The 27021-nt window shown below is 53.3% G+C and overlaps 1 protein-coding gene and 1 long non-coding RNA gene across 4 annotated transcripts; one reads left to right on the top strand and one right to left on the bottom strand.

The window, feature by feature from the left end:
• Positions 1 to 9335: 9335 nt before the first annotated feature.
• Positions 9336 to 19319, bottom strand: TINAGL1 (tubulointerstitial nephritis antigen like 1). Of its 3 annotated transcripts, XM_059917723.1 has the most exons (12): positions 19218 to 19319; positions 18374 to 18691; positions 17377 to 17440; positions 13597 to 13689; positions 13264 to 13378; positions 11833 to 11956; positions 11595 to 11745; positions 11277 to 11466; positions 11121 to 11166; positions 10725 to 10848; positions 9918 to 9963; positions 9586 to 9810 (listed from the first exon to the last, which is right to left on the bottom strand). In XM_059917723.1, the coding sequence occupies exons 2-12, from the start codon at positions 18681 to 18683 to the stop codon at positions 9670 to 9672; spliced, it is 1404 nt and encodes a 467-aa protein (XP_059773706.1). In that variant the 5' UTR covers positions 18684 to 18691; positions 19218 to 19319; the 3' UTR covers positions 9586 to 9669. The 3 variants fall into 3 exon arrangements, with proteins under 3 accessions (XP_059773710.1, XP_059773706.1, XP_059773716.1); XM_059917733.1 differs by lacking the exon at positions 18374 to 18691 and having other exon boundaries at positions 19218 to 19304; XM_059917727.1 differs by lacking the exons at positions 11277 to 11466; positions 11595 to 11745 and having other exon boundaries at positions 9336 to 9810.
• A 52-nt stretch (positions 19320 to 19371) lies between these two features.
• LOC132362753 (uncharacterized) lies at positions 19372 to 25663 on the top strand. The gene is made up of 2 exons (XR_009502480.1): positions 19372 to 19542; positions 25219 to 25663. It is a non-coding gene; the product is annotated as an uncharacterized LOC132362753 (long non-coding RNA).
• Positions 25664 to 27021: the final 1358 nt, after the last annotated feature.

The following is a 27021-nucleotide window of genomic DNA, read 5'->3' as shown; positions in this document are numbered from 1 at the left end:
AAAGAATATATATATATATGTGTGTGTGTATATATATGTATATACATACATATATATTTATCTGAATCACTGTGCTGTACACCTGAAACTAACATGACATTGTAAATCAACTATACTTCAATTTTTTAAAATAAATTTATTTATTTATTTATTTTTGGCTGCGTTGGGTCTTCGTTGCTGTGAGCAGGCTTTCTCTAGTTGTGGCGAGCGGGGGCTGCTCTTCGTTGTGGTGCGCGGACTTCTCATTATGGTGGCTTCTCTTGTTGCAGAGCACCAGCTCTAGGCGCACGGGTTTCAGAAGCTGTGGTGCACAGGCTCAGTACTTGTGGCTCGCGGGTTCTAGAGCACAGGCTCAGTAGTTGTGGCACATGGGCTTAGTTGCTCCACGGCATGTGGGATCTTCCTGGACCAGGGCTCAAACCCATGTCCCCTGCATTGGCAGGCGGATTCTTAACCACTGTGCCACCAGGGAAGTCCTACTTCAATTTTTAAAAAGAAAAAAAAAAAAGAAATAAACTGGGCCTGGGGTAAAGGCACTCCTCCTGGACCAACAGATCTCTGACTGCTGCCTTAAAAAAAAATCAGGATTGTACAGCAAAGAGCAAAAGATTTGGGGCATGCTGTTGGTCAGAAAATAGACTGTGTCTGTTACACCTGGGGTATATTTTTTCATATCTTTGCTTTCAATATTTCCATATTTTTGTTTTAAGTGTATCTCTCATGAACAGCATGTAGCTGAATTGTGTGTTTTCATTCACACTGATAACCTACTCAATGATGAAATCAGTTCATTTACATTTAGTGTGATCGTCAGCATTTAAAATTTTATTTCTATATCTTATTTTGTGTTTCCCATTTACCGTGAGTATTATCAATTGTTATCGATTGCTCTGTAACAAATTACCCCAAAACTGAGCAGCTCAAAACAACAAACGTTTACTATCTCACACAGTTTCTTGGGGTCAGGAGTCTGGGAGCCACGTAGCTAGATGATTCTGCCTCAGGCTCTCTGAGAGGTTGCAGTCAAGCTGTCAGCCAGGGATGCAGCCACCAGAAGGGTCTGTTGAGGATCAGCTTCCAAGTTCACTCACATGGCTGGAGGCTGGAGTCTTCAGTTCCTCACCACATGGGCTTCTCCGTAGGGTAACTTATACATGTCTTCCCCAGGGTGAGTGATGTGAGAAAGGTGAGAGAGATAGCTCAGAGAGAGAGCAACCAAAATGCTTATTCAAAATTCAGATTTGACTGGGCTTCCTGAATAACATCTGGTAACCCTTTTTATAATCTGATCTTGGAAGCAAAACTGGCTACAAAATTTGGGAGGCCCCTTATTTAAAAATTGTTAGGAATTTCAAGTCAGTGAGAGCAGAGCATTAAACAGAGCATGAAGCCCTTCTGAGGAAGTTACCCTGTGTGAGAGCACAGGCTGTACTCCCAGAAAGCCAGCCCTGCTTGGAAGTGACATACCATCACTTCTACCACATTCTATTGAACAGAAACTAGTCACTAAGTCCAGCCTACACATTATGGGAGGGGATAACATGAGGGTATGGGTCCCAGGAGGCAGTGATCACTGGGGCCATCTTGGAAACTGACTACCTTTGCTTCTTCCATTTGTCATTTCCTGCCTGGGGGTGAACTGATTGGACCGTCTGCATTCCCTTTGTTTCCTCTCTGCTGGTTTAGAATACATTCTATTTCTGTTCTTTCATTAGTCATCCTTAAAATTTTAACGTGCATACTTCAGTTAACAAAGTCTAAAGTTAATCAATTCTTCTAGAACAATCAAGGACCTTAGAATGCTTTTGAACTCTGATCATAGCTTCCTGCCTATAATTTGATTGTTTTCCAGTTTTTAGTCTACCTTGTTTATTTTATCCCCCAAGTCAGCCTTTAAAATTATTTTTATAAAGTCCATGCTTGTTTGAATTTCCCACATTTAATCTTTTTTGGTTTTTTGCTCCCACTTCTTGTAACCTATTCCATCCTTTTGGGTTTACTTCCTGAGTTTTTCATATTTTCTTAATCTGATATCTTGCCAGAACACTAGGTCCTCATGGTGTTTTTTAGTGATTTTTTTAAAACCTTGGTTGCATCTCTGGTCATAGCTTTCTTTTTGTTCCCAATATTGTGTATTTTGTGCTAATAATTTATTTTATTGACTTTTAAAGAATTAGTTCAACTTTTTGTTATTTTACATATCATTATTTTCTCCTTTATTATTTCCTTTCTTCTACTCTCTTTGGCTTTTCTGACTGTCTCTTCCTAAAATCTTGAGTTGGATGCTGAATTCATTTGTTGCCAATCTTTCCTGTTTTTTTAAAAAATATATTTATTTATTTATTTGGTTGCACCGGGTCTTAGTTGTGGCAGGCGGGCTCCTTAATTGCAGCATGTGGGCTCCTTAGTTGCAGCTCCCGGCCTCCTTAGTTGCGGCTTGCTGGCTCCTTAGTTGTGGCTCACCAGCTCCTTAGTTGCGGCTCACGTGCGCCTTAGTTGTGGCATACAAACTCTTAGTTGCAGCATGCATGTGGGATCTACTTCCCTGACCAGGGATCGAACCCAGGCCCCCTGCATTGGGAGCATGGAGTCTAATCCACTGCACCACCAGGGAAGTCCCAATCTTTCCTGTTTTTAATAAATGCATTTAAGGCTATAAAATTTTTCCTCCAAGTTCCACTTTAACTTGTTATTCAGTTTCAAATATCTTGTAATTTTCATTATAATGTTCTCCTTGTCTCATACAGAGGTTATTATTTAAAACGAGTTTTTTTTTTTTTTTTTTAGAAACGAGTTTTTAACTTAACATATTGGATTTCCTTGGCCAACTTTTTATTGTTGGTTTCTAATTTTATCATATTGGGGCTAGAGATGAATGATATTGATTCTTTTTTTTTTTTTTTGGCTGTGTTGGGTCTTCATTGCTGCGTGTGGGCTTTCTCTAGCTGCGGTGAGCGGGGGCTACTCTTCGTTGTGGTGCGTGGGCTTCAGTAGTTGTGGCTCACAGGCTCCAGAGCACAGGCTCAGTAGTTGTGGCACGTGGGCTTAGTTGCTCCGCGGCATGTGGGATCTTCCCGGACCAGGGCTCGAACACGTGTCCCCTGCATTGGCAGGCAGATTCTTAACCACTGAGCCACCAGGGAAGCCCCAATGAAACTGATTCTTTAAAAAAATCTTAGACTTCCTTTATGGCCATATATGTGGTAGTTTTAAAAGTGTTCCATGTGAACTTGAAAACAATGGGTATTCTGTGTGTAAGGAGGTGTAAAGTTTATGTTTATCTAGCAGATGAAGTTCTTAATTACATTGTCCTAACTTCTGTGTCCTTACTAATGTTTTGCTATTTGATCCACTGGTTTTAAGAAAGCTTAATTAGAATTTCCCACTTTGAAAAAAAAAATTCCCACTTTGTTTATAGATTCCTGCCTTTCTCCTTGTGGTTCTGACAGATTTGCTTGATATGTTTCACCAAAATAAATATAAGTTTATGATCCATATAAGTTCATGATTATTATATCTTCTTGGCAGATGTTTCCTTTTATGTGTGTGTTGGTTAGGGCTAGATTGCTGTTTCAAAAGACCCTAAAAAACAGTGGTTTAAGTAAGATAGAACTTTATTTCTTGTCCATGTGAAAGTCCACAGCCACGGCTCCTGTGGGGTTTGGTAAATGAGGAGCCAGCAGGAGAGGAGAGGGAGGGGAAAGAGTGAGGTTGAGGTATTTATTCCCCTGCCCCTTCACCGTGAGGTCACCTCTGCTCTACATAACTCTCCATCAGAGCCTGGTCACCGCTCCCTCCCTTTGACCCTGTGGCCTAGGGGAATGAAAGCTATGCTATTGCTAGCCTCAGAGCTCTTGCGACTCCCCTATGCCCTACTTTGTCATTAGTCCTTTTGAAAATAAACTCTGCCCAAGTTCTTTTCATTAGAACACGCCATTTCCTGTTGGGACCCTGAGTGATGCAGGCTGGCATCATGTGTTTAAAAGTCATTGATTCTGAATGCCTTTAGGCAAGTGTGCACTCTCCAATACATGCTGGACGCAGGCCCCACTATTCCCTATTCCGACACTCCTGGCTCACCTTGTATCTGCCTAGTCCCAAAGACATTTGAGGCTGAGACCCTGGGTTAATGGCCCCAGTCTAAGCCCCCACGTCCAGGTCTCCAGAGCACTACCCTGCCTCGGGGGAAGGAACTACTCAAAGCCCATCAATAACACCCACCTTGTCCATCGTAACACAGACTCAGCTTGGCCACTGGTCTGATGGCCAGAGCAGCCTCTCCCTGGACAAACTCAGTATCTCAGGATCACGGGGACTCACCTTTGTCTGAGGGTACTTTATTACTTTAGATGGGTCAGTACTTTCACCTAGGACTGTCAGCTTCTACAGGACCCAGAGTCAGCCTGGCCCTTTAAGGTGACTTTGCACGTCTCTGCTCTGATTCATTAGGTACCAGTTTCTTCAGTCTGACTCTCCGTGGGCCCAGCTTGTTTCCCTCATTTCCTCATTCTTAGGGAAATGTTCAATCTTGGTCAGCTCCCACACAGAGATGGCAGAGATAACTGTTCCCATTTTACAGACTAGGAAACTGAGGTTCAGAGTGGAAAGTGAGCTTCGGGGAGCCCAGTGGGGCCTGGCTTTGAGCCTGGGTCTGTCTGGCTCTGAATTAGAGGCTTTCCTAGGGAGGTTGTGTGTGCTGGGGGGAGACAGGGGAGCCTGAGTGGAGGACAGAGCCACAGGTGACAGAGCCACAGGAACCTCAAAGCCCTCTCCTGGCCAGGCTGGGGCACAACATCTGGGTGAGAGGTGCAGAGTGGGGGGCCCTGGAGTCCAACAGAATGAGATGCATTCCCAGTTCTGCCCCTTTCTGTTTGTCTCCTTGCTGGTCTCCAGGCTTCATGGAGCAGTAATGAGGACTCACCCAGGGAGTCTGAGAAATGTGCATGCCGGTAGCTGCTCAGTTCCAGGTGTCTCCCAGGTCCCTGCTCTTCGCTTCTCTGGGCTGTGGTGGGTGAGGTGCAGATTCAGCCAGCAGGGGGCCCTGCTGCCAACGTTGACCCTGCTTCTGGGCCCTGCCTGTGTGCACCCATTCATTCACTCATACCTCTGCTCTCAAAACAAACAGCTCCTGTTAAACCATCTCATCACATCCCACGGTGGGGACCGCGCTATTCCCCTTGGAGCAGGAAGAAGGATGCTCTCCTGGAAGGCCTGCTCAGACTGAGCTTTGCTTTACTTTGGGAAGACTGCCTCGGGTGTTAGTGTCAGAGCCACAGAATTTTCACAAAATGGGTGGGATTCTAGAAAAGTTATCTCCCAGGGTTCAGGAATGAGTCATCAGGGAGAAGCTGGGGGAGGAACGTCTCATTCTCTGACCCACGAAGTCATCTTTCTGGGTTGATCTACAAATTCAGTGGTAGGCAGTGTGGGCTGTATCCAGCTGCACCACTTATCAGCTAAGTGACCTGACCAATCCCAGGCTTCCCTGAGCCTCTATCTCCTTACCTGTCCAATGGTGGTAACAGTAGTCCCTAGCCATTATGGACTGTTTCCATCATCTGTTCAGCATCCCTCCTTTCCCCTGGAACAGCAGTCTTCCCCTTCTTTAGGATCTTCTCCTCCAAACACTGGTTCAGCCAGGGCAGTCATGGCATCTATGATCCCGTCCCTTGGCTATAGATGGTTGGCCCACAGGTGGACACCTGATTAGAGCTGGGCCAATCGGAAGCCTTCCCTGTTCTGTTTTGTTTTGAGTCAAAACTGAGAAGATGGCTGTGAAAATGTGAGAGGCTCAGGAGTTGTCATTGGTCAAATGTCCTACCTCATGGCAGAGTTAGTCTAGAGAGGGAGAGGCAGGGCAGAGAGAGACAGAGTATGTGAGTGAGTCCTGGCAGGATTTGGATCCCTAGTTCTGGCTGTGCCTGGGCCCACTAGCCCTGCTCACAATCTGGAAGTTCACCCCTCCCTTAGATTCCCAGGGTCACCTCACTTGTTGGCATTGGTTTCTAAAGATATACTTTTTCACAGGGTTGTTTGTAGGATCAAATGAGCTAAAGTGTGTGAAGCGCTCAGCCCAAGGCCTGGCCCACTGCAGACTCAGTAGGCATGGATTCCTTTCCCTTAATGGGCACCTGGCAAGGATGGGGTTTGGCAAGATACCAGGAAGATGTGAAACATCAGCACTAGTGAAGTGATGTAACTCAGCAGCTCTCGGGAAACGAAAGTCAGGTGCCTCGGGACCCTGCAGAGCTCCATGGGAGACCAGAATGAATGCCCAAGCGGAACATTTGGTGCATAAGAAAGGACGGGACTAAGAAAAAAACTCCTGCCCCAAGCTTTTGTGGGAGGAAAAGTTGTCTGTGCCAGGGATGTATGCTGGAATCCCTGGAGGTCTAGAAGATGGACACCAGGAAAGGCTTTCCAGAGGAGAGACATTTGAGCTGGGTTTTGAAGGATGAATAAGAGTTTGTCAAACAGGGAAAGGACTTGGAAAAAGACATTGGACTATCACTACCAAACAACCACTATTAGTACAAAGTTGATTAATATGAGAAGTCAGACAGCCTGGGTTTAATCCTGCCTCAACCAACCTTCAGATTCTTCTATGCTTCTGTTCCTTATCTGCAAAATAAGGAAATAGGGGCTGATTTTTAGTATTAAATGAGATAATATATGTAAAACACTCAGAACAACGTGCTGTCAGAAGGCTGTGGCTAAGCACTAAATAAATGTTTAGCTCATTATGAAAAACATTACAAAAACATTTACAACATTACATTATCAAGTCCACCCCCACCTTTAGAAGATTGAAGCTGTTACCATTTATTGAGCCCTTAATAAGTTCCAAGCATGGTGCTAAATGCTTAGCATGCTTTGTCTCTTTTAATCTTCCCAATAACTCCAGGAGGTGAGTACTATTATCCCCATTAAAGATAGAAAAACAGAGGCTCTGAGAGGTCAAGATTACATAGCCAGTGCGGAACAAGCAGAGTAGGGGTTCAAACTCAGGTTTGTCTAAGGACGCCCTTGGCCCAGAGAGAGCGAGGGACTAGCCTCAGGACACAGAGCAGGGTGCTGGGGTGCCAGGATTTCTTTCTGGACCCACTCAAGGGCAGTAATCTGGTTGGAGGTCCTTGGTCTGCCTCTCCCTTTACAACAACATGTTCATTGAGTGTTGGTTCTCACTGAGAGAACCAGAGGTGGCTGACGAGGCACCCACTAAGCCCGCCCCAGCCCCATTCACACGCTCTCCCGCTCCACGGCGGACCTTGCGGGCCTGGGGCCCCTGGCCCAGGAACAGAGCTGGGCCGACCCCACTTGGGTCCAGAGGGTCAGGCCTCCCAGCAGGGCTGGCAGAGCTAAGAGCCTGGAGACCCGGCCGCGCCCCTGTTCCCCTCCCTTTCCCAACCCCCATTGCTTCCGCCAAAGGTCCTTGTAGAAAATTCCAGCCGCGCCCCTGGACCGGGGTTTTTCCAGCGGGATGGGAGCAGTGGGCGCGTCTGGCAGCCAAAGGCGCAGAGGGGGTAGTAACTGGGCAGCCCCCGTCACCCCTGCTCAGGACTCCCCTCCCTTCGTTGTCCCCAGGGCCCCCGGCCAGCCTTGGCTCCTTGGGGACAGGCGGGCCGGCCAGGGGAGCCGGCTCGGGACGTCCTAGCAAACAGGAAATGAAACAAAGGCAGCGGCTTATCGGTCACCCCGCATTCCTTTCAGGTGATGCCCAAGCGGCCTGGGGGACAAGGCTGGCCCTGAGGGGCTGCCTGCCAGGGGACAGACCTCCCTGCTGCCTCTGCTCAGCGACTCTGGCTCCCCTGCCTTCCCGGTCAGCTGGGGGTGGGGGCAAGGAGGATTCCTGCCATGGGAGGCCCCATCACCAGGCACAGCCTCCCTGAGCTCCTGGAAAGGCAGGACTTCACACTGACCATGGTGCCTAGAGGGGTGGGCTGGGGAGGGAGTCTTGAGAAGGGAATGGGGGGGAAAGAATGGGTTATATTCATTCAACCATTCCACAAACTGTAACACCACCTTATCCAGTGTACAGGTGTGGGTACCAGGACTCATCAATGAACCAGACCCACTCACTGCCCTCAAGGAACTTCCAGCATAAGGAGGATACATGAAATACTGGTGAAAGGGCAAGATGCAGATGAGCTCAGGGAGGGGGTGTCTAAGCCATGCTAAGTGGCGTTGGGGTGGTTTGGGGGCTCATGGGTCCCTTGCACAGCACCTGGCACATCAGTTACTCTCCACCAGTACTGTCTGATTGAAGAAACCCTGGAGTTGGCTTTGAAACAGCAGTGGGACAGGGGTGGGTGGAACGGAAGGGCATCTGGACCGAGAGCAGCATGTACAAATGCCCAGTGGTCTGTGTGTGTACTGGACATTAGCGAGCAGTGAGGACTCTGGAGTCGCCTGGGCACTGGGTGAAGAAGCTGGTGAGGAGGCTGGTGGGGTGGGTCCTGATGGCCTTGAATGCCAGGCCGAGGCCTGGACTTAATTCTCCTGGCCCTGGGAGCATGGGGAGGTGGGGGAGGGAGAGGGCTCAGAGAGGCAGGCCCAGCCTGGCCTAGGGGTAGGGGAAGCAGGGGGGGGTCCCTTTGCCGGGGTGGCTTGGAGAGGCTGATCTGCAGAGACAGAGGCTCCAGCTTCTGTGGGGCTGTGCCCCCCTTGCCTGCTGGGCACTGGCGCCAGTTCTGCTGATTGGTGGGTTGGATTCCCCCGCCTCAGGCGACGCTGACTCAGCGTCTGAGAGGTGGTTCCCACGGGTCCACGACTCTCTAGAGGCCAAAGGCCATGCCATCCATGCCCCACCTCCAAGTGGGTCAGTGTCCAGGGCCACTGACAATTAGGGCTGAATGGAGGCTAAGATTTCTGGTCCACCTCCCCCCAACCCACCACCTCAGGCAGTCCTTTCTGCTGTCTAACCATATGCCACCCAAACTCTGGCCTGGTTTTCCATGCCCAGAAGTTCCAAGATACATAGTTTTTTTTTGTTTTTCTGTTTTTTAATTTATTTATTTATTTTTGCCTGCGTTGGGTCTTTGTTGCTGCGCGCGGGCTTTCTCTAGTTGCGGCGAGCGGGGGTTACTCTTAGTTGCGGTGCACCAGCTTCTCATTGTGGTGGCTTCTCTTGTTGTGGAGCACGGGCTCTAGGCACGCAGGCTTCAGTAGTTGTGGTTCACGGACTCTGGAGCACAGGCTCAATAGTTGTGGCTCATGGGCTTTGTTGCTCTGCGGCATGTGGGATCTTCCCCGTCCAGGGCCAGGGCTCAAACCCGTGTCCCCTGCATTGGCAGGCGGATTCTTAACCACTGGGCCACCAGGGAAGCCCCGATACATAGTTATTAATACTTTGTTTTTATTTTAAAACAGTGAAAAGAAAAATAAATATCTTTGAGGAATAAGAGTACAAGGGTGGGGTGGAGTGGTGGGGCCGGAGAAGGGGGTGTCCTGGCTTCGGTGGTCTTGCTCCTCCCCGGCCAGGCCCTGCCCAGCCCCCGCTGGGAGGTCTGGGGGCTCCGCCAGCCTCGCCGGCCCGCGGCTCCCAAGCCGGGCGCTGTGTCAGCGGAACCCGCGCGAGGATTAGGCCCCTGGGGCCCGGAGCTCCGTCGGGCGGGCGGGGCGGGGGCTGCTGCCCCACAGGAGGCTCTTCCCGGCGTGGTGCCCGCGGCCTCAGTGGTGACCCATGTCCTCCATTCCCACGCGGCCCCAGACGCCCAGCACGAAGCTCTCGATGTCGCACTCGTTGGCGCCGCGCACGATGCGGAAGTGGCCCCTCTCTCCCCAGGCTGGGCCCCACGAGTTGGCCGCCGTCTGGGAATGAGGAGGAGCCGTGAGGAGGGGAATCGGAGTGGGGGAGGAGGACAGGAGGCCCGGGGGAAGGTGACAGCGGCCGCAGGGCACGCGGCGCAGGGACTCACCCAGTACTTGAGCGTCCTTCCGTCGGGGAGCGTCTCCTCCCCCCACCTGCGGGGCAGAGCCGGAGGGGGAAGGGCGCTGATTCACCTGCTTTCAGGAGCTCCCGAGCTCCCGCCCGCGGCCTTCCCTGCCCAGGCCCCTGTTGCCTTTGGTGACTTGGGTGCACCCTCAGGACTTGGGCAGCTCTCTGTCCCTCTCTGCATCTCCCTCAGTCTCCACATCTCTAATTCTGTGCACCTGTGCCCGGTGTGGGGACGGTCCCAAAGGGACAACTGGAGGGGGAAGCAGAAAAGGAGGGAAACTGGGCCTCCCCCCTCCAGGGATCCACATCCCAGCGACCAGCTCTCTGGGACCTCACACATCTGCCTGCCCTCCCTCCTCACCTGGCGGGGGATGGGGGACGGGGGTGGGGTGTGTGTGCAAAGTAAATTTCATTGGTTGGACTATTGAAATCAGTGACTCTAGCATTACCTCTTATATCAGCTGGGGAAACTGAGGGCTGGGGGAGTGAGTCGGGCAGAGCTGGGACAGGTGCTGAGCTGGGGAGAGGTTGAGCAACTCTTGAATCCTTGTCTGTATTTCATTTGGAGTTAGTTTTCCCAGTGTGTAAGGAAGGAAGAGTTCTAAAACACCTTAAAAGGCCCCTAACTCTTGGTGTGACCCAGGGCAAGTACCTCCTCTTTTTGAGTCTCGGTTTCCTCCCCTATGAAATGGAGCTTTGCAGAGAGGTGGTAAGGATTCAAGGCAGACTCAGAGGCCCCAGTGCAAGCCCTGCTGCCCCCAACCCCCCTGCCCACCAAGCCCCTCACCCTGTGATCTTGACCGAATGGGTCCCATGATGGCGGTATTGCTCCGGCCTCCCAAGGCTCACTGGTGTATGGCTGTAGATGCCGCTCTGGTACAGGAAGAAGTCCTCGTGCACCTCCATGAGGGCTGTGGGCAGAGGTCAAAATGGGGCTGGCTCAGCCCATCAGCACAGGCACTGATACCCAAGCCTGGAGATGCATGCCCAGGCCCCGGGGCCTCTGGTACCAAGACTCTAAGTGCCCGCTCCAGGTGCTGCTCCTGGGGAAGGGACATGGTCCCCCCGCTCCTGGCCCCAGTGGACTTGCTGCTCAATGCTGTATGGACCACCTGTGCCTCTGTGCCCAGTCTCAAGCAGGCACGAGCTTCTGGAATCAGGGGGCAGGATGAGGGGCATTTACCTTGGACAGGGCCATTCTCCATCAGCTCCTTCATGATCTCCTTCTCCTGAAGGGTGAGGGGGTGGGGAGAAGAGTATCCATCAGGCGCAAGCCTCAAGCCTTTGGCCAACCTTCCAGCTCTCCTGCCTTTGCCCCCTCACCCAAGTGCAGACTTACGTTGGAGCCGAGGCGGTAGGCAGGAGTGACCTGGTAGATGTCATTGGCATGGACATAGCTATTGGGGCAGCGGGCGGTGGCCTGCCGTTTGCCCCGACCCATGGCCCGACTGTGCATCATGCAGCGGGGAGCGGAGCCAGCCTCGTCCCACCCATGGCCCGAGAACGGGTAGCAGTGGTCAGACACAACCCTGCAGGGGCAGCAGGAGGGAGCGGGGACAGAGTGGGCACGGGGCAGCCTGGCCCAGGCCCTTCCTGCAGGCTTTCCCTTCCTAAGACCCCCGCCTCATGCCCTCTTCCCTACCCCCTTGCTGCTCACCCTCGACGGCGCAGGAACCACCAGGCACCGTCAAGCCGCCCACCGCGGCAACCCTGCTGGTTGTGCGTGTCACAAGACAGCAGGTTCTGGGGCGACAGGACAGGTGCCATGTGCCCCAGAGAATGGATTGAGACTCGATCAGATGCCACGGCTGGTGGGAGGGGAGGTAGAGGGGCTGTCAGGGGGTCAGGCCTTTGCCCTCCTTTCCCACCTGGCCAGCCCCTGCCCTTGAACGTACCTGCCGTGGAGAAGGCCCAGGAGCCTGCACAGTTGCCCTGGTCGAGAGGGTCGTGGATCAGGTTGGGCCACTTCTCAGAGGCCTCGAAGGCTCTGGGCAGCACCTCCCCTGGGCTCAGCACTGTCTGCAAGGAAAAGGTCACTCTGTCTGCCTCCTGCCTCTGCCCCAGACTGCCCCTCAGGGGCCCTAGGCATTGGAGGTCTCCCAAGAGTCCAGGGCCTCGGTGCTTTGTGACCACCTAGAGGGGTGGGATAGGGAGGGTGGGAGGGAGACGCAACAGGGGAGAGATATGGGGATATATGTATATGCATAGCTGATTCACTTTGTTATACAGCGGAAACTAACACACCACTGTAAAGCAATTATACTCCAATAAAGATGTTTAAAAAAAAAAAAAAGAGTCCAGGGCCTTCTGCAGTTTGATTTTGAGCCCTCTGTTGCTGAGAGAGTCCAGCAACCTCCACGGTGACCCAGAGGAAGACCCCGGCACCATTTAGTGCCTCTCTAGTGTCAGGTGGGGGGTGACTAGTCCTGTTTTACAGGTGAGGCAATTGAAGCCAGGAATAGGGAAGTGGTCGGGCCACTTTCCATCCTCAACCCCTGCCTCTTTCCTCCTCTGCACCTTCTGATCTGCTACATCCTTCTTCCCACCAGGACCTTGGGCTTCAGGCCCCAAAGGGCAGGGGAGGGAAGAAGCAGTAAGGTCCCGTGACTGGGCAGGCTGCCAAGGCAAACAGCAGGAGGCAGAAAATAGCTGGAGGCCCAGGGGAGTAAGGGCAGGGGCAGGGTCTGGTCACCTCAGCCTTGAGCTGAGCTCCCTCTGCAGGGAGGGCCGCTCTGGCCAGTCACCGCCTCCTCCCTGCCGGCCACTGATGGAAGGAGCCTCTGGCATGTGACCCAGCCCTGTCCCGCTGAAGCTCCCCTTCCTCACCCTTTGACTGTTCTGGGTCTGGTTCTCATTTCTTCCTCTGGAGGGTCCCACTGGTGGGAAGGGAGAAACCCCCTCCTCCCTGGGGGTTCTGCTGAGATGGTGTTTGTTTCCGAGAATTGCTGCTCTCTGGCCAAAGCTGGAGGAGTGTCTGTCCCTCCCTTCCCAAAATACCAAGGTGACCTCCTGGCCCTTAGGGCCCTAACCCAGCCATACTGGGACCAATGACATTTTTCCCAAGCCGGAGAGGCCGGAGAAGCTAGGGAGGGTCAGATGCTGGGACCACAAAACTCAGAATCTGAGCATCAGTTCTTGCAGTGCAGCGTATCTTGTTATAGGCAGAAACCTAAGGCCCAGAGAAGGGGAGTCCCTTGTCCAGGGATACACAGCCTGTTGGTGGGGGACAGGCCTAGGCCCTTGGAGAAGCAGGGCACAGGATGCCAGGGTCCCTGCGGTCGTAGGCCAAGAGGAGATGGCAGGATTGTGGGCAGGGATGGACTTACATGAATCTCATTCATATTGGTGACGGAGGAAGACGGGCGGATGGTGCCCAGGCGGTAGCGAATGCCCTCATCCAGGGTCATGCCCCAGAAGGCACTGTGGTTCCCAGCCCGCCACCTGAAAGAGAGGGGATGGAGCTCACAGACCGGCCAAGGCTGGGGGTCCTGGAGGTATGCGCATGTGGGTGGGAGAGAATGCCTACCAGCTAAATGTACACATGAATAAGATCTGAGTGTGGGTGCACCTGGCAGGACATGCATCTCGGGCAGAACATATGTGTATATGTGTGTGCACGTGCATGTGTGCCCACTCGGGGCATTTTTAGGGCCTCTCACCCATAGTTGCCTTGGTTGATGGCCTTGATCATGTTTTCGTCCACCAGGCATGGCTCCTGGTCACACTCCCACTGCCCTTTCTCCTGGCAGGTGCTGGAAGAACAGGAGGGAAGGAAGAGGTGAGGTGGTGCTGGGCATCGTCGGAAGGGAGGAGGCCTCAGAGGTCAACACGGGCCTGAAATTCTGCATCAGCACCTATGAGAGGACCGCCAGATGATCCCATCCAGCCTGGTGGCTTTAAATGTCAATTTCAAATGTATGATTCTCAAGTTTACATCTGCTTCTCAGATCTCTCCCTAAACTCCAGATTCAAGGATCTTACTGCTACACCACATCACCTCCTGGGTGTCTAACAGGTCTAACTCACCACATCCCAAACCAAATTCCTTTTCTCCCCTACTCCCAGGGCTGCGCCTGCCACAGTCCTTGAAAACGGCACTCCATTCCTCTCCTGGAGCGTAGGCCAAAAGCCTGGGAGGCACCCTTGACTCTCTCTCACATGCTAACCCGATTCACTGGCAAATCGTGTTGACTCTACCTTAAAAACACATCCAGAATCCAAACCACGTCTCATTCTTTTCTGCAGCCACCATGGTCCAATCACCTTTCACTTGGATTATGCTGTAGCCTCCTCACTGTTCTCTCCGATTCTGCCCTGTGCCCCCCTCCCCCGCTTCGGTATATTTTTAACACAGCTGCCCGAGCGATCCTGTTAAACCCAAATCATATCATGCCATTCCCCTGCCCAAAACCTGCCACTGGCTTCACATCAAGAATAAGAGCCAAAGTCCTTCCAGTGCCAACAAGGCCCTGCACGATCTGTCCTCCTGTCCCCTCTCTGACCCCCTCTTCCCCGTCCTGGTGCCTGAGGTCCCAGCCAGGCTGGTCCCGACTGTTGACACCAGCCGTGCTCCTGCCCCAGGGCCTTTGCGCTGTTCTTCCTCCAACATCCTCATGGCCCCTCTCACTTCTTCTAAGTCCTTATTCAAATGTTACCTTCTCAGGGCGGCCTGCCCTGGCCACCTTATCTCAGCGTCCTCCACCCTTCCTACCCTGCTTCCCTGTTTTCTGTTCTCCTCAGCCTGTCATCACTATCTGACGTATTATATCTTTAGTTATTTATATTGTCTATACCTGTTTCCTCACAGAATCTAAGGTCCTTGAGGGCAGGTATTGTTTGATACCTTCAGTGCCTAAAAACAAAACCTAGCACATCATAGCCACACAATAGATATTTGTGGAATGAATGAATGAATGAATGAATGGGGCAGTACAGTGAAGTGATTAAGAGCATGGATTCTGAATTGAATCCAGGGTTCAGAGTCTGGCTGACTAGTCATGTGACCTTAGGTAAGTTATTTTAAACTCTCCCTCAATGTTGTCTGTAAAATGAGGATAATAATAGTACCACCTTCCAGGGATTAAAAGGCAAGCTTGCAAAGTACTCAGCCCAGGGCCTGGCCCATGTGATGTGCTCAAGAATTGTTATCTTCCATTATTGTTCTCATTACAGGAACCCCAACTCCCCACCCCCCTGAGTTTCAGACTCATATCCAGCTGGCCTCCTGACAGCTCCTCTGGGTGTGTGAAAGGCATCTCAGAATGGCCCAACTATCTTCCCCCAAACCTGTTCCTCCCTTAACATCCTCAACTCAGAAAACGGCACCTTATCTACCCAGTTGTTCAAGCCAGAACTCCGTGTGGTCCATGGTGTCTCCCCTACCGCCTGCCCCTCACCCATACCCACTTACCACCAGCCTGCCCTATCAGCCGGTCATGAAAGACTCCGAATCCACCTGTCTCTCACCCCTCCACCACCATCACCCTACTCTGGCCCCTTATCCCCTCTCACCTGGACCCCAGCAGTGGCTTCCTAACCAGGCTCCCTGCTTCGTTGTGATTCCCTCCGCCCAATACACACACCCCTCTCTTAAAGCCAGAGAGATCTTTGAACAACACAAATCAGACTGTGTGCTCCCTAAGTGGCTGCGCACGACACTTTGAGCAAAATGCAAAATCCTTGGCGCAGCTTATGAGACCCATGGGACGTGGCCTGCCCCTCCTCGGGGCCTCTCTCCCCATTTCACAGCTCCAGCTGCAATGAGCTCGGTCCCACCTCCTGGCCGTTCCACAAGCCATTTTCCCCCATGTTCCCTCCTCCTGGGCCTGGGCCACTCATGCTCTCATCTCCCTGGTATCTGCATAAATATCCCTTCCTGAGTAGCCTTCCCTCGCCCCCACCCCACTCTAAACTAGGGTCCCCCATTAACCTCTTTTCCCCCCATCACACCTGTAAGGTTGTAATGACAGGTTTGTTATTTGTGTCACCATTAGACTAGAGGCTCCAGTGCAGGGACAAGGACTGTCTGCCGCATTCTGGCTGCATCTCCTTGGCCCAGCACAGCACCTGGCACATAGTAGGTCTCTAATAGGTGTCGACTGAAAAGTTGAATTCTATGAATTCTACAGTGCTTTTACAAGCTCATAACTCTGCTATGACAAGATGCTAAACTGCATCCTTTCAAGCCTGCCCAAGGCTCCCGCCTCCCTTGTTGCCTTTTAAGGAGCCTCAAGGGGACGAAGACCCAGTATGGCTGGGATCTCCAGCCCCAGGAGCTGTGGGGGCACTTTCAGGGAGGCTTTCATCCTTCCCTTCCCCCTCTGACTCTGGAAAGCATCCTCGAGGGCTCACAGAGCCTGGGAGGCCCACAGACACTGTCCCACACCCTCCCTCAGGTGTCAAGTGCAGGGAACACAGCCAGAACTGGCCTGGGAGGGCAGTGGCTTGGTCAGTCCTTTCCTGCCACCTCCCCCTTTGCCCCCCAGGGCTGTCCAAGCAGGTCTAGGCAGGACTGGTGGCAGGAGGTCCCAGCATTCCAGAGGGGGCCTGGGTGGCCAGGCCCTAGGGAAGGGACCGAGAGAGAGTGTTAACCCCTCCATGTCCAGAGGCATCCTATCAGTAGCAGCAGAATCATGCAAGCACGCTCCATCTTTTGAAACACACACACAGGTCACACACACTCAAAGCGTGCACACACACACACGCTCTCTCACCCAGACACACGCTAAAATGCACGAGTCCCCACTCTCACTGTGACCCAGGCACCCCTCACGCCAGTGAGGCAATGGAAACAGCTTATGCGTAATGCATTCCAAAAAGTTTCCTCCTCCCTGGGGCCCTCTCAGTCCCAGGGCATGGGGTGGAGTGGGTGCAGGGCCTCCTCCTCTAAGTCTTAGGGTCCCCCTTGTTTCCATTAAGGCATTCAAGGCTTCGCACCTCCCATCTCAGGCCTCAGATTAAGGTAGAGGGGCACCCCAACCCCTTCATTCTCCTACTGGGAATGGTGGGGAGGGTTGGGGGAGGAGGAGGGGCCACATTCCAGGGAAGGCCCTGCTGCAGTCTGGCTGGCTGCCAGCTCAGCCATCCCTGACCCTCATCCGGTCCAGGGCAACGGATGCTGCAGTCAGAGGTTTCCTTCCTGGCGCCCCCTTCTTGGACTCGCCCGTGACAGGGAGAGAGGTTGGGAGGCGCAGTAGCCTAGCCCCAGGCAGGAGGGGCTGCACCTGGAGCTGGGCATCCATGGTTGACTGCTCCTGGGGACTGCTGGTGGAATGCTGGTATAGAAGTTGACACGGTCCATGTAAAAATTCCCACGTTACAGATGAGGAAACTGAGGCTCAGAAAAGGGAAAGGCCTTGCCCCCAGCAAGGGAGTGACAGGGATAGGATTTGAACCAAGTCTGTTCCACAAAGCCCACAAGGCAAGCCCCCAACACTCACCAACGGTTACAGTTGTCCCAGTAGGTTCCCAAGACTGGATAGATGCGACCCCTGTGCATACATCCTGGTGGGAGGAAAGTCAGAAAGAGAAGTGGAGCCAAGACCAGAGACGATGGGTTGAGATGGCCAGGTCCTCAGAGGTCAGATGTCCCGAATCCTCCCAAACACACACACTCACACACACCAGCCCTCACTGAAACTAAAGCCAAGCTATAACTGAAGACATCTCCTACAGGGTCACACACCAACTGCTACTTGGGAAGTTCTTCAGCAACTCCAGCCCGGATCCCTCTCGCTTTGCTTGGATGCCAGCCACAACATTCCTTAGATCCTATGCCATTTAAATGAATTGGGGTTTGGAGATGGGGAGTGGGAGGAGTATGGGGAAGCCAAAGCCCAGAGAAGGTAAGTGACACCCCTAAGATGACACAGCACTTTGGAGTGACAGCCCAGGTATGCAGTCTCACACCCGCAGCCCCATGGAATTGTGGGAAAGAATTCAAGTGACTCTCCTCTTGCATAAGGGCGAGTGGATGGTGGTGAGAGCTGAGAGCAGGAACAGACTTAACCCACCTCCCAGGTGTGACCAGCCATCTCAGGGGTAGAGAATCCTGAGCAAAGGCAGAGGAATTGTTAAGATGATGCTGACCAACCCCTGTGTGCTTTATCAGTCTGAGGGTGAGTCAGCAGGTGGGGCCAGCACCTTCGAAGTCCAGAATATGGAGACAGGCAGGACTGGGAGAAAGGGCAGGAGGCTGCCCTCCTCCTGGGCCAACTTAAAATCCCACAGACCGAGGCTCTTCTTTTTCCATCTTACTGGAGAGATTCAAGTTAGACCAGAGTGGGGACTTCCCAGAAGCGCAGAGAGAGGGGCGGGGTCTCTTTCCCAGATTCTACAAAGCCTCCCCCTGGAAATGTCAATGCATCAGCCTTGCTGCTGAGCCTTGCTGAGTTTGGGCTTGACAAAGCGACCCACCCCTGGCCGTCTGGTGCCCACCTTGGATGGGGGGAAAGGGGGGTGGCACGCCGAGGCAGAAGTCCCAGAAGTCAGGGCAGCAGTCGGAGACGGTGCGGTTGCAGAAGAGATCACAGTAACAGGTAGCACCCAGGTAGGGCAGGGCGCAGTCATCGGCGCGGCCGCGGCAGCACAGGTCCTGCTCCTGGCAGTACCGGCCACCCGCATCCCGGATGCCCCGCAGGTGCAGAGCCGGTGCTAGCTCCCGGCGCCCACGACCCCGCTGGGCACCCAGGGCCAACTCGCCAGCCGGCAGCAGCAACAGCAGCAGCCCCAGTGGACATCGCCACATGATGCCTCCTGGGCCCAGGGAGGGCAGAGTTCAGGGGTCAGAAGTGGTGGGCAACAGAGATTCCCTGGCACCCCAGGGACTGATCTCCCAGCTTCCTGGGGCTGTGAGTCCAAGGGGTTCCATCAGGGACCCTGATTCCTGTGTCCCCAGGCAGGACAGGGGCGAGGAGCCACAGTTTATGTGCCCTGGCTTACAGGGGGAAGGGGCTTAGGCAAGAAATAGAGCCCCTCCCTGACCTGCCGGGGGACCTTCAAGGACAGGAGGTGGGGATGGTGTTATTCTTGGTGCTCCCCACTCAACACCCATGCTTCGCACCCGGGGTCCCCTCCTGTTCTGGATCCCTGTGCTTCCCTCAGCCTCCGTCCTTGATGGGGGTCCCTGGCTTTGTGCCCTCATGTATCCCTCTCTCTGTGCCCCTCTGCCCCCCTCCACTCTCCCTCTCTGCCACCTGTCTTCGTCCCTCCACCTGGCCCCTCATGCTCTCTGTTCCTTCTGTCTACACCGTCTCCCCTCTGAGCAGGGGAGCGTCCCTACCTGGTGAGGTGTGTGGGCTGAGCCCGGCTGCCCTACTCGCCTCCGCCTTCCCGCTCCCGCGACCGCCGGACACTCAAAGTCAAGTGAGGAACGCGGGGCGGGATCGCTTTTTGTACCGCCCCGCCCTGCGCGCCGTCCCCGCCCCGGCGGCGGGAGGGAGGGGCCCCGGCTCTTTTGCACCTGGAAGAGCCCCGCCGTAACTCCGAAATTGGGACTAGTGAGAGGGACCGTGAGCACGTGACTGACCTTGCTGGGTCTCCGGTGGAAGCCGTTCCCTTAGGGGCGGAACTCCAACCGAAGCAGAAACAACTGTGGTGTGACACTGGTAAGGACTGCCCAGTGGGCTTCGCCTTGGGGCTGAGGGGCTCGCGCGGACAAGGGAAGATAGGGGCCAGCGGAGCTCCGAGTTTGGGACCTAAGTTTGGGAAATGATGGGGAGAGTGTGGGTGGCAAAAATCTCTAAGCCCCCCGTGACCCCTCAGTAATAAATACAGCCATGCACACCCCTCTTCACAGTGCCCCCCCCCCCCGAGGCTTGGAGCCGCCCCAAGCCGCCTCCGTTCCCAGGAATGACTGGAATCTGGAGGAGGAGGTTTTAGGACCCTTGGGCTGCTCATCCTCCCGAGGGGGTGGGGTGGGTGTGGTGTGGGAGCTGCCTCCCTGCCCTGAGACCCCTCTTTGCGTCCGCCCTCCCCACTCAGTTCCGGCACCTCGCCAAACACTGCTCCCTCTATCAACCCCTCCAGGGGGCATCCTGCTCGGCACCTGTCCCCCATCCAGGGTCCAAAGGATGAGCCCTGCCAGCTGGCGCCCCCTGCAGAGCCCCCCGCTTCCTGCCCTGGTTATAAAGCCTGCCTTTGCCCAGGCTGGCCTGGGCCCCAAACAATGGGGCTTCTGTCCCGCCAGGCCTGCCCATCACCTTTTACCTCCCCACTGCGCAATCCCCTCTCTTCCAACAGTTTGGGTCCGGGCCAGAGGATTCTAACAGCGGGAGGATGAAAGAGACTCCACCTGGACAGATCCCCCCATCCCTGGCCTGAGCCTCTCAGCCGCCCCTAGATGAGGGAAGCTTCAAGTATCGGGGATTCCCTTTGCCCTCTCTCTGACCTCCCTGCACCCCTCCCCCAGCCTTGGGGCATCCTCAGCTGGCCAGCCCCAGGGGGAGGGGAGGGACCAGGACAACGGGCATCTGTGACTGGGTTGACTGGGTTACCCCCTGCCAGGGGGTACTGGGCAGGGAGTCAACGAGGGAATCCTGCCCTGGGTGCGCATGCGGAGGATGGAGGAGTAATGTCCTGGAGCCCCAGCGTTGGTGGGAACACTCACAGGCGCTGGCCATCTGCTCCGTGCAGGGACCCCGGAGGACAGAACCTAGATGAGACACTTGAGGCTCAGAAGGACAGAGTTGCCCAAGGGCACACAGCCAGAATGCAGGCTCCCTACCTACCACCACTCCACTCCTTTCCCCCGTCACCCTTAGTCACCCACTGCAGGTCTCAACACCCTCCTGGTCGGGAAGTCCCTTTCCATGTCTAACCTCCATTCATCTTACTGCAAGGTGGGCCCCTCGTATTGGGAAGGAGATGGAGGCTGCCTTCAGAAGAGTTCATGCCCAGAGAACCCACTTTTATGAGTCAGTTTCAGTGTGGTTCTGGGGCTCGGGCCTGGCCCAGGGGCGTCTGGCCTGTTCTTTGCGCCAAATCACCCCCTGTAGGCCACCCATGTTGTCAGTGTTGTACGTGTATCTGAGTCTGTGAGGTGTTTCTGCTTGAGTGTGTGAGTCTGCTTGTCTCTCTGTTACCTGTCTGTTATGTGCCTGCCTATTTGTCTGGATGTTGCCTCTGTGTGGTCATGGGTTTGTCTGTCTTGTCCATCAGTGTACTGTTTGCCTGTATTTGTGTGCTTGTTGGCTTGTGTGTCGCTGTGTATAGCTGTGTGACTGTCCCTGTCTGTGTCTGCCTAGCTACCAGGTGCCTGTCTTGCTAGGAGTCTGTGTGTCTGTGTAGGTGTCTGTTTGTGTCTGTTCACGGGTTTTAGTTATCTGCCTGTCCTTGCCTGCCTGTCTGTCCATGCATAGGAGACAGGAACACAGAGCAGGGAAAGAGAGCAGAGCCAAAAGCATGGCTCCAAGGTCCCTCGTCATTACTGAGCTTGGCACTGAGCCCGCCCCAGTGGAATCTTGTGACTCACTGGGTTCCTTGGCCAAAGAGGAAAGGAAAAGGGCAGGGCTCTGGGGGAGGGGCTGGAAACCCACTTTCCTTTTCCATGGCCCCTCTCCTTCCTGGTGACTCATTCTCTGTCTTTATTCTTGTCCGAGGGCCTAGGGCAGAGCAACAGGTGAGGAGATAGCAGCAGGCCTTACCCTCTGAGCCCTTTGGATTCCTGGGAGGCAGGTGGCCTGGGGCTCCGCAGTGACTCTGACCTCCCTCACTTGTGACCCTGGGCAGACACTGCCTCTCTCTGGGCCTTGGTTTCCCTTCTATACTCAGATGCTACCCCTCCTCCACCTCCCCCTTCCCCAGCTGCTCTGGGTGCTCAGAATGGGCCATTCTCCTCTGGAGGCTGAGCAGGGCCTCCTGGGAAGACAAAGACCCATTGTACTCTGCTCAACCCAGGTCTGCGGCCGACTACCCACCACCTGAGGCATGGGGGCTCAGATGTTTGGGTCCCAAATGGCACCACAGCTAGGGCTGGGGGTCCCTTGTGGGCCCCTGTGGTCAGCTGGACACATCCAGAGCTTGGAGCAGTAATACCTGGAGCTGAGTCTGAGATCCAGGCCAGGCCTAATGTTGTCCGTGTTGGGCCCTGTCGTGACATGTCGGGCTTCCTGGGGCCTGTTGGACTGTGTTATCAAAGCACTGCCCGCAGGGCTGTGTGGCAAAGTGTTGCGCTGCCGTAGCATGCTGGAGCTTGTGGGAGATGAGATTCGGGGCCATGTGGAAGTCTGTTGTACTGAGCCGTGGAATGCTTTCCTGTTTGATTTTTCTCATTCATTCCACAAGTATTTATTGAGCATTTACTATGTGCCAGGCTCTGTGCTAGATGCTGAGTGTTATGAAGCCGTGCACATGGCGTGGGAACCTGCAGTCATGTGATGGTCAAGGGGGTCTCAGAGAGGAGATGGCATTTGAGCTGAGGCTGAAGGATGAGAAGGAGGCAGCCCTTCCTAGAGGGTGTTCCAGGAAGCCGGGCCAGCATGAGCAACAGCCCTGAGGCCGGGCACAAGTTGGTCTGTTTGAGACACAGAAGGAAGCCCAGAGTGGCCACTCTACAGTGAACGAGGGGGGCAGAGGAGCAACATGAGGCTGGGAGGTGGGCTGCGTGGGCTGTAGTTAGGAGCTTGAATTGTCTTCTGAGCACTAAAGAGATTTCAACATGGCAGTGAAATTATCTGATTCACATGTGCAAAAACCCACTCTGCCTGCTCTGTAGAGAACAGATGACTACAAGGTAAGAGTGGAATCAGGGGGCCCAGGTAGGAGGCGATGATGTGACCCAGGCTAGAAATGCTGAGGCCTGAACGAGGCTGGGGGCCGTGAGGATCATGAGAAGCAGGCTTGTTGGGGACCTATTGTGGACTTGCTGGAGGGTCAGAGGTGATGGGTGAGAGAGGGGAGGAATTGAGGAGGACTTCCGGGTTTCTACCTGATGGGTTGAGGATGGTCCCAAATTCTCTGCTGTTCCCCTTCCTGGAGCCTGGGGAGGCTTGGGGACCACTTGGACCCACAGAGACTGTGTGACCTAGGCTGGTTTCCAGCTCAGACTGGAAAAGCGGGAGGACAGAGCCTGGGGACACTCCTATATCAGGAGCTGGGCAGAGAGGAGGAGAGGGTACAGTAGGCTGAGCAGGAGCGGTCAGGGAGGAAAGGGGAGTCCAGGTGAGAGAGCTGTCAGGAAGCCAAGGGAAGAGAGTGCTTCAAGACCTAGGAGGAGGAGCTGCCCGTGTGGAATGCTGCTGAAAGGTCGAGTAAGCTGAGGACAGAGACGTGTCCACTAGATGTGGCAGCAAGGACCTCGGGGCAACCTTGATGGAGCAGTCTCAGTGGAAGAATCAGGATGGAAGCTGATTGGCAGGGGTGGAACTGCAATTAGGAGCCAATGAACCAGAGAGAACAACCACTGGCAACTTTTTAGAACATTTTAATGCAAAGGGAAGCTGAGAAATGGGGCTTTGGCTGGAAGGAAATAAGGAGGGTGAAGGGACAGTTTTGTCCAAATATGGATACTATAACATCGTATCTCTATGCTGATGGCAAGGAGCTGGGGAGGAACTGATGACACAGAGAGAGGGGATTTCTCAGGATCAAAGTCCTTGCTAAAGTAAGAGGGAGGGGACCCGGAGCACAGGAGGAGAGAGCTGGCCTTTGATAGGAGCAGGGACAATCGTCTGAGAGGCAGAAGAAGAGGAGGTGGATTTGTAGAATCAGCCACGCAAAGCTGAGGGAACCTCCTCTGATGGTTTCTATTTTGCCAATGGAGTGGAAGCAAGTTGCAGCCAAAGTGAGACAGGAAAAGAAGAGGGGACGGAGGATCAAGGATTAAATGTGAAATAGTTATCAGAATCAAGCCCACTAAAGAAACAGAGTAGGATTTCCGGCAGTACGGAGTGACCATTCGAAGTTGCTGACCATGAATTTGTAATGACCCTGGCCGGCCAGTCTGTTTGCTAGTGTGTTTTCTGCCATACACGGCAAGTGCCAAACGCGGGCCTTTTCCCAGGTAATCCTATTAAATCAATTGGCAGATGGGAAAGTCAAGACTCAGAAAGACTTTCTGGCTTGCCCAAGGTCACACAGCTGATAGGGGCAGAGCAGGACCTTGAGCCCAATCCCTGAAGCCTCTGCAGATGCTAAAACTATCCAAGGACTAAGTTGACTCTCACAGCCGGTAGTGTTCATGGTCGTCAGCTATGGGTGCAAGTGGGGAAATGCAGAAAAGAGAAACAGAGCTTTCCTCTTTCTGTTATATTTCTGTATATTGGTGCTGGGGCCAGTTGAGTACAAAGCGCCCCGAGTGCTGCTTCCTTGCAAAGTCTATTTGCTGAGTAACAACACCATTTCTTCATCTCTATCTTTATCTAAATGACTAGCTTCTTTCAACCCTCGGCCAGGAGTGCGGAGATTTTTGGGGGGATTAACGGCTCCCCCTCATCTCTTAATTATCTGCCCTCCTTCAATTCAGCATTACTTTCACTAAAGAGAGCTCCCCAGGGAACAGTAAGTTTGGTGTTATCATCAGCAAACATCTTAGAAAGTGGGTTCTGTCTTCCGGTGCCTATTTACAGAAACATTTCCACACCTTGCTTGGTGTTTCCAGGAATTCCTGATTTTCCCGGCCAGGAATATTAATAAATGGGTCTTGAAAAGTACAAGAGGCTCTTCCGTGGCTGCAAGCACATTGAACACTTTTGCCTTTTAATCCCTAAGCAGAAAGTAATAAAGCCCTAAAGGTTGGGTAAAAACCCAATCTGATAGAAAGAGTCACTTTTAAGAGCTAGGTTCTCAGGGGGAAATGCTGTGATGTGACCCTAGTGGTTGTAATAGGTTGAATGGAGCCCCCCCAAAAGATATGCCCCCCCAAAAAACCTGTGGCTGTAACCTTATTTGGAAACAGAGTCTGCAGATAAAGATCTTGAGATGAGATCATCCTGAATATCTTGGGGAGGGGGCAGTTGGAGGTGTGTGCTAAATCTACTGACAAATGTCCTTATGAGAGACACACAGAGGAAGAGGAGGAAGCCGAAGCCATGTGACTATGGATGCAGAGATTGGAGTGATGCGGCCACAAGCCAAGGAACACGTGGAGCCACCAAAAGCTGGAGGAGGCAAGAAGCAGATTCTCCCCTTGAGCCTCCAGAGAGAGAATGGCCCTGCTGACACCTTGATTTTGAACTTCTGGCCTCCAGACCATGAGAAAATACATTTCCATTTTAAGCAGTCAAATCTGTGGCAGTTTGTTCCAGCAGCCCCAAGAAACTAATATAGTGGTCTTCCCTTTCTAGGCTCTGTGAGACCTGAGATCTGTGGGTCAATCAGAATGGGCCAAATTCAAGTCTGTTTGCGGACGGAACCAGCACCAAGCAGCTCGTACTGGCAAAAGCAGAACAAACGGGCTCAGACAGAATTGACTTATCAAGAAGTGGTCAAAGACTCATCGGCAGTGATACAGCCTAACATCAAGGTTCAGAGCACAGACTTAGCAGCCAGATGGCGTAGGTTCAAATCCCGGCTCCACTTCTCAGGGACCAGGAAACCTGGGGCAGTTTTCTGAAGCTCTCTGTGCCTCAGTTTATCCACATGTAAAATGAAGACACTAATAGCCGTCCCCACCTGCAGAGTAGTTGTAAGAATTATAGGACTTAACGTAAAGCCCTTGGAATTGACTGTGCCGACATATCACAGGTGCAATATGAGTGTCTGCTATTATTAAAATAACCCAAATCAAAACAGCCACAAATGAGCTCAGAATAGTCAAATAGATGCAAATGTGCTTACACCTACATGTAGTGAGTCAAACCAGTTAAAACTAGCTGAAACTAATGTAAACCTGCTCAAACCTCTTGGGTCAACCCGTACAAAAACCAGATTAAAGCAGTCAAATAGGATTAGAGCAGGTCTGGAATCTGTACATGCGTTTGCACATGCGAAGGGTCTCTGTTCTCTGTGTGTGTCAGTTTGGACGGTAACAAACAGCCCCACACACCTCCCAGGGGTGCGAGTGATGCATAGGCAGAGGCCATGGAAGTAAGTCCACATCTAAGAGAGACCAAGACGTATTTCCCTGTCGGAAGCACAACCAACATCTGCTGAAAGAAACACTCAAATTACTTATCCTAGGTCAAGCCTCAAATGTTCGGAACCAACCTCACGTTAATTAGACAGAAGATGGGATATCTTGACCCAGGATCCCTAAGAATCTCCTGAAACTCAGGGGCAAAAAATATACTCAGAATCCATGGAGATCTAGAAGGTTGTCAGAACCCAAGGCCACTCTCTCTTTGGCCCAGGGAGGGGAGGTAGCTCCCTCGAGGCCAGTAGCTCTGTAAGCAGCAGGATGAGGGGAGGGAGACCCTCGGGAGGTTGGGAGTCTCAGGTGAGAGATCAAAAGTTAGAGGCCTTTGTGGGGCAGCTCACTCCGGTGGTCACAGGCGCTCCCCTGGCCCTTCACTGGCTCCATGCCCCCCCAGGGGTGCTCTCTCCAGGGCACTCGTGGCACTCTGTGTCTCCTGCTGGAGGGGGCAGGTGCTGGGGAGGGGCTGGGGGAGACACCTGGCTGGGGCTTAGGGCCTGCAGGGGAGCTGGAGCCTCTAAACTCAAGGCTGGGTGGGCAGCAGCCCTTCTGTAGTAACAAGCAGAAGCTGGGGAGATAAGGAGAGGCCCAGGGGAGAGTCTCTACGTGATGACGTGGCTGCTCGGGCACAGATGAGCTTGGGCAGAGAGAGGTCAAGGGCCTGGGTGGGAGTCAGGGCCCTTCAGTCCCTGTCCTGGCTCTGCCTCTGACATGCTGTGTGACATTGAACAAGTCGTCGCTCCGTCTGGGCCTCACTAACCCATATCTGAAATGAGAGAGAGCTCTCCATGGTCACCGAGGGCCCCAAACTCATACGCAAGACCGAGAGCTCATTCAGTCCAAACTTCTCATTTGCAACTGAAGGAATGGAGACTAGACAGAGGGAGGAGTTGGGCCATGGTCACATAGTGAGTGAGAGGGAAATGGAGGGAACTGTCATTTGTGGTCCACCTACTATGTGCTCGATAAACTCCCTCCACGAGGACTGCCCTTTCCTCCATCCCAGCCAGCACAA

This window comes from Balaenoptera ricei, chromosome 1 (genome assembly GCF_028023285.1).
Source record: "Balaenoptera ricei isolate mBalRic1 chromosome 1, mBalRic1.hap2, whole genome shotgun sequence".
NCBI classification, from domain to species: Eukaryota; Metazoa; Chordata; class Mammalia; order Artiodactyla; family Balaenopteridae; genus Balaenoptera; species Balaenoptera ricei.
The sequence above is the reverse complement of the archived record's forward strand: the minus strand, read 5'-3'. Positions and strand labels throughout refer to the sequence as shown.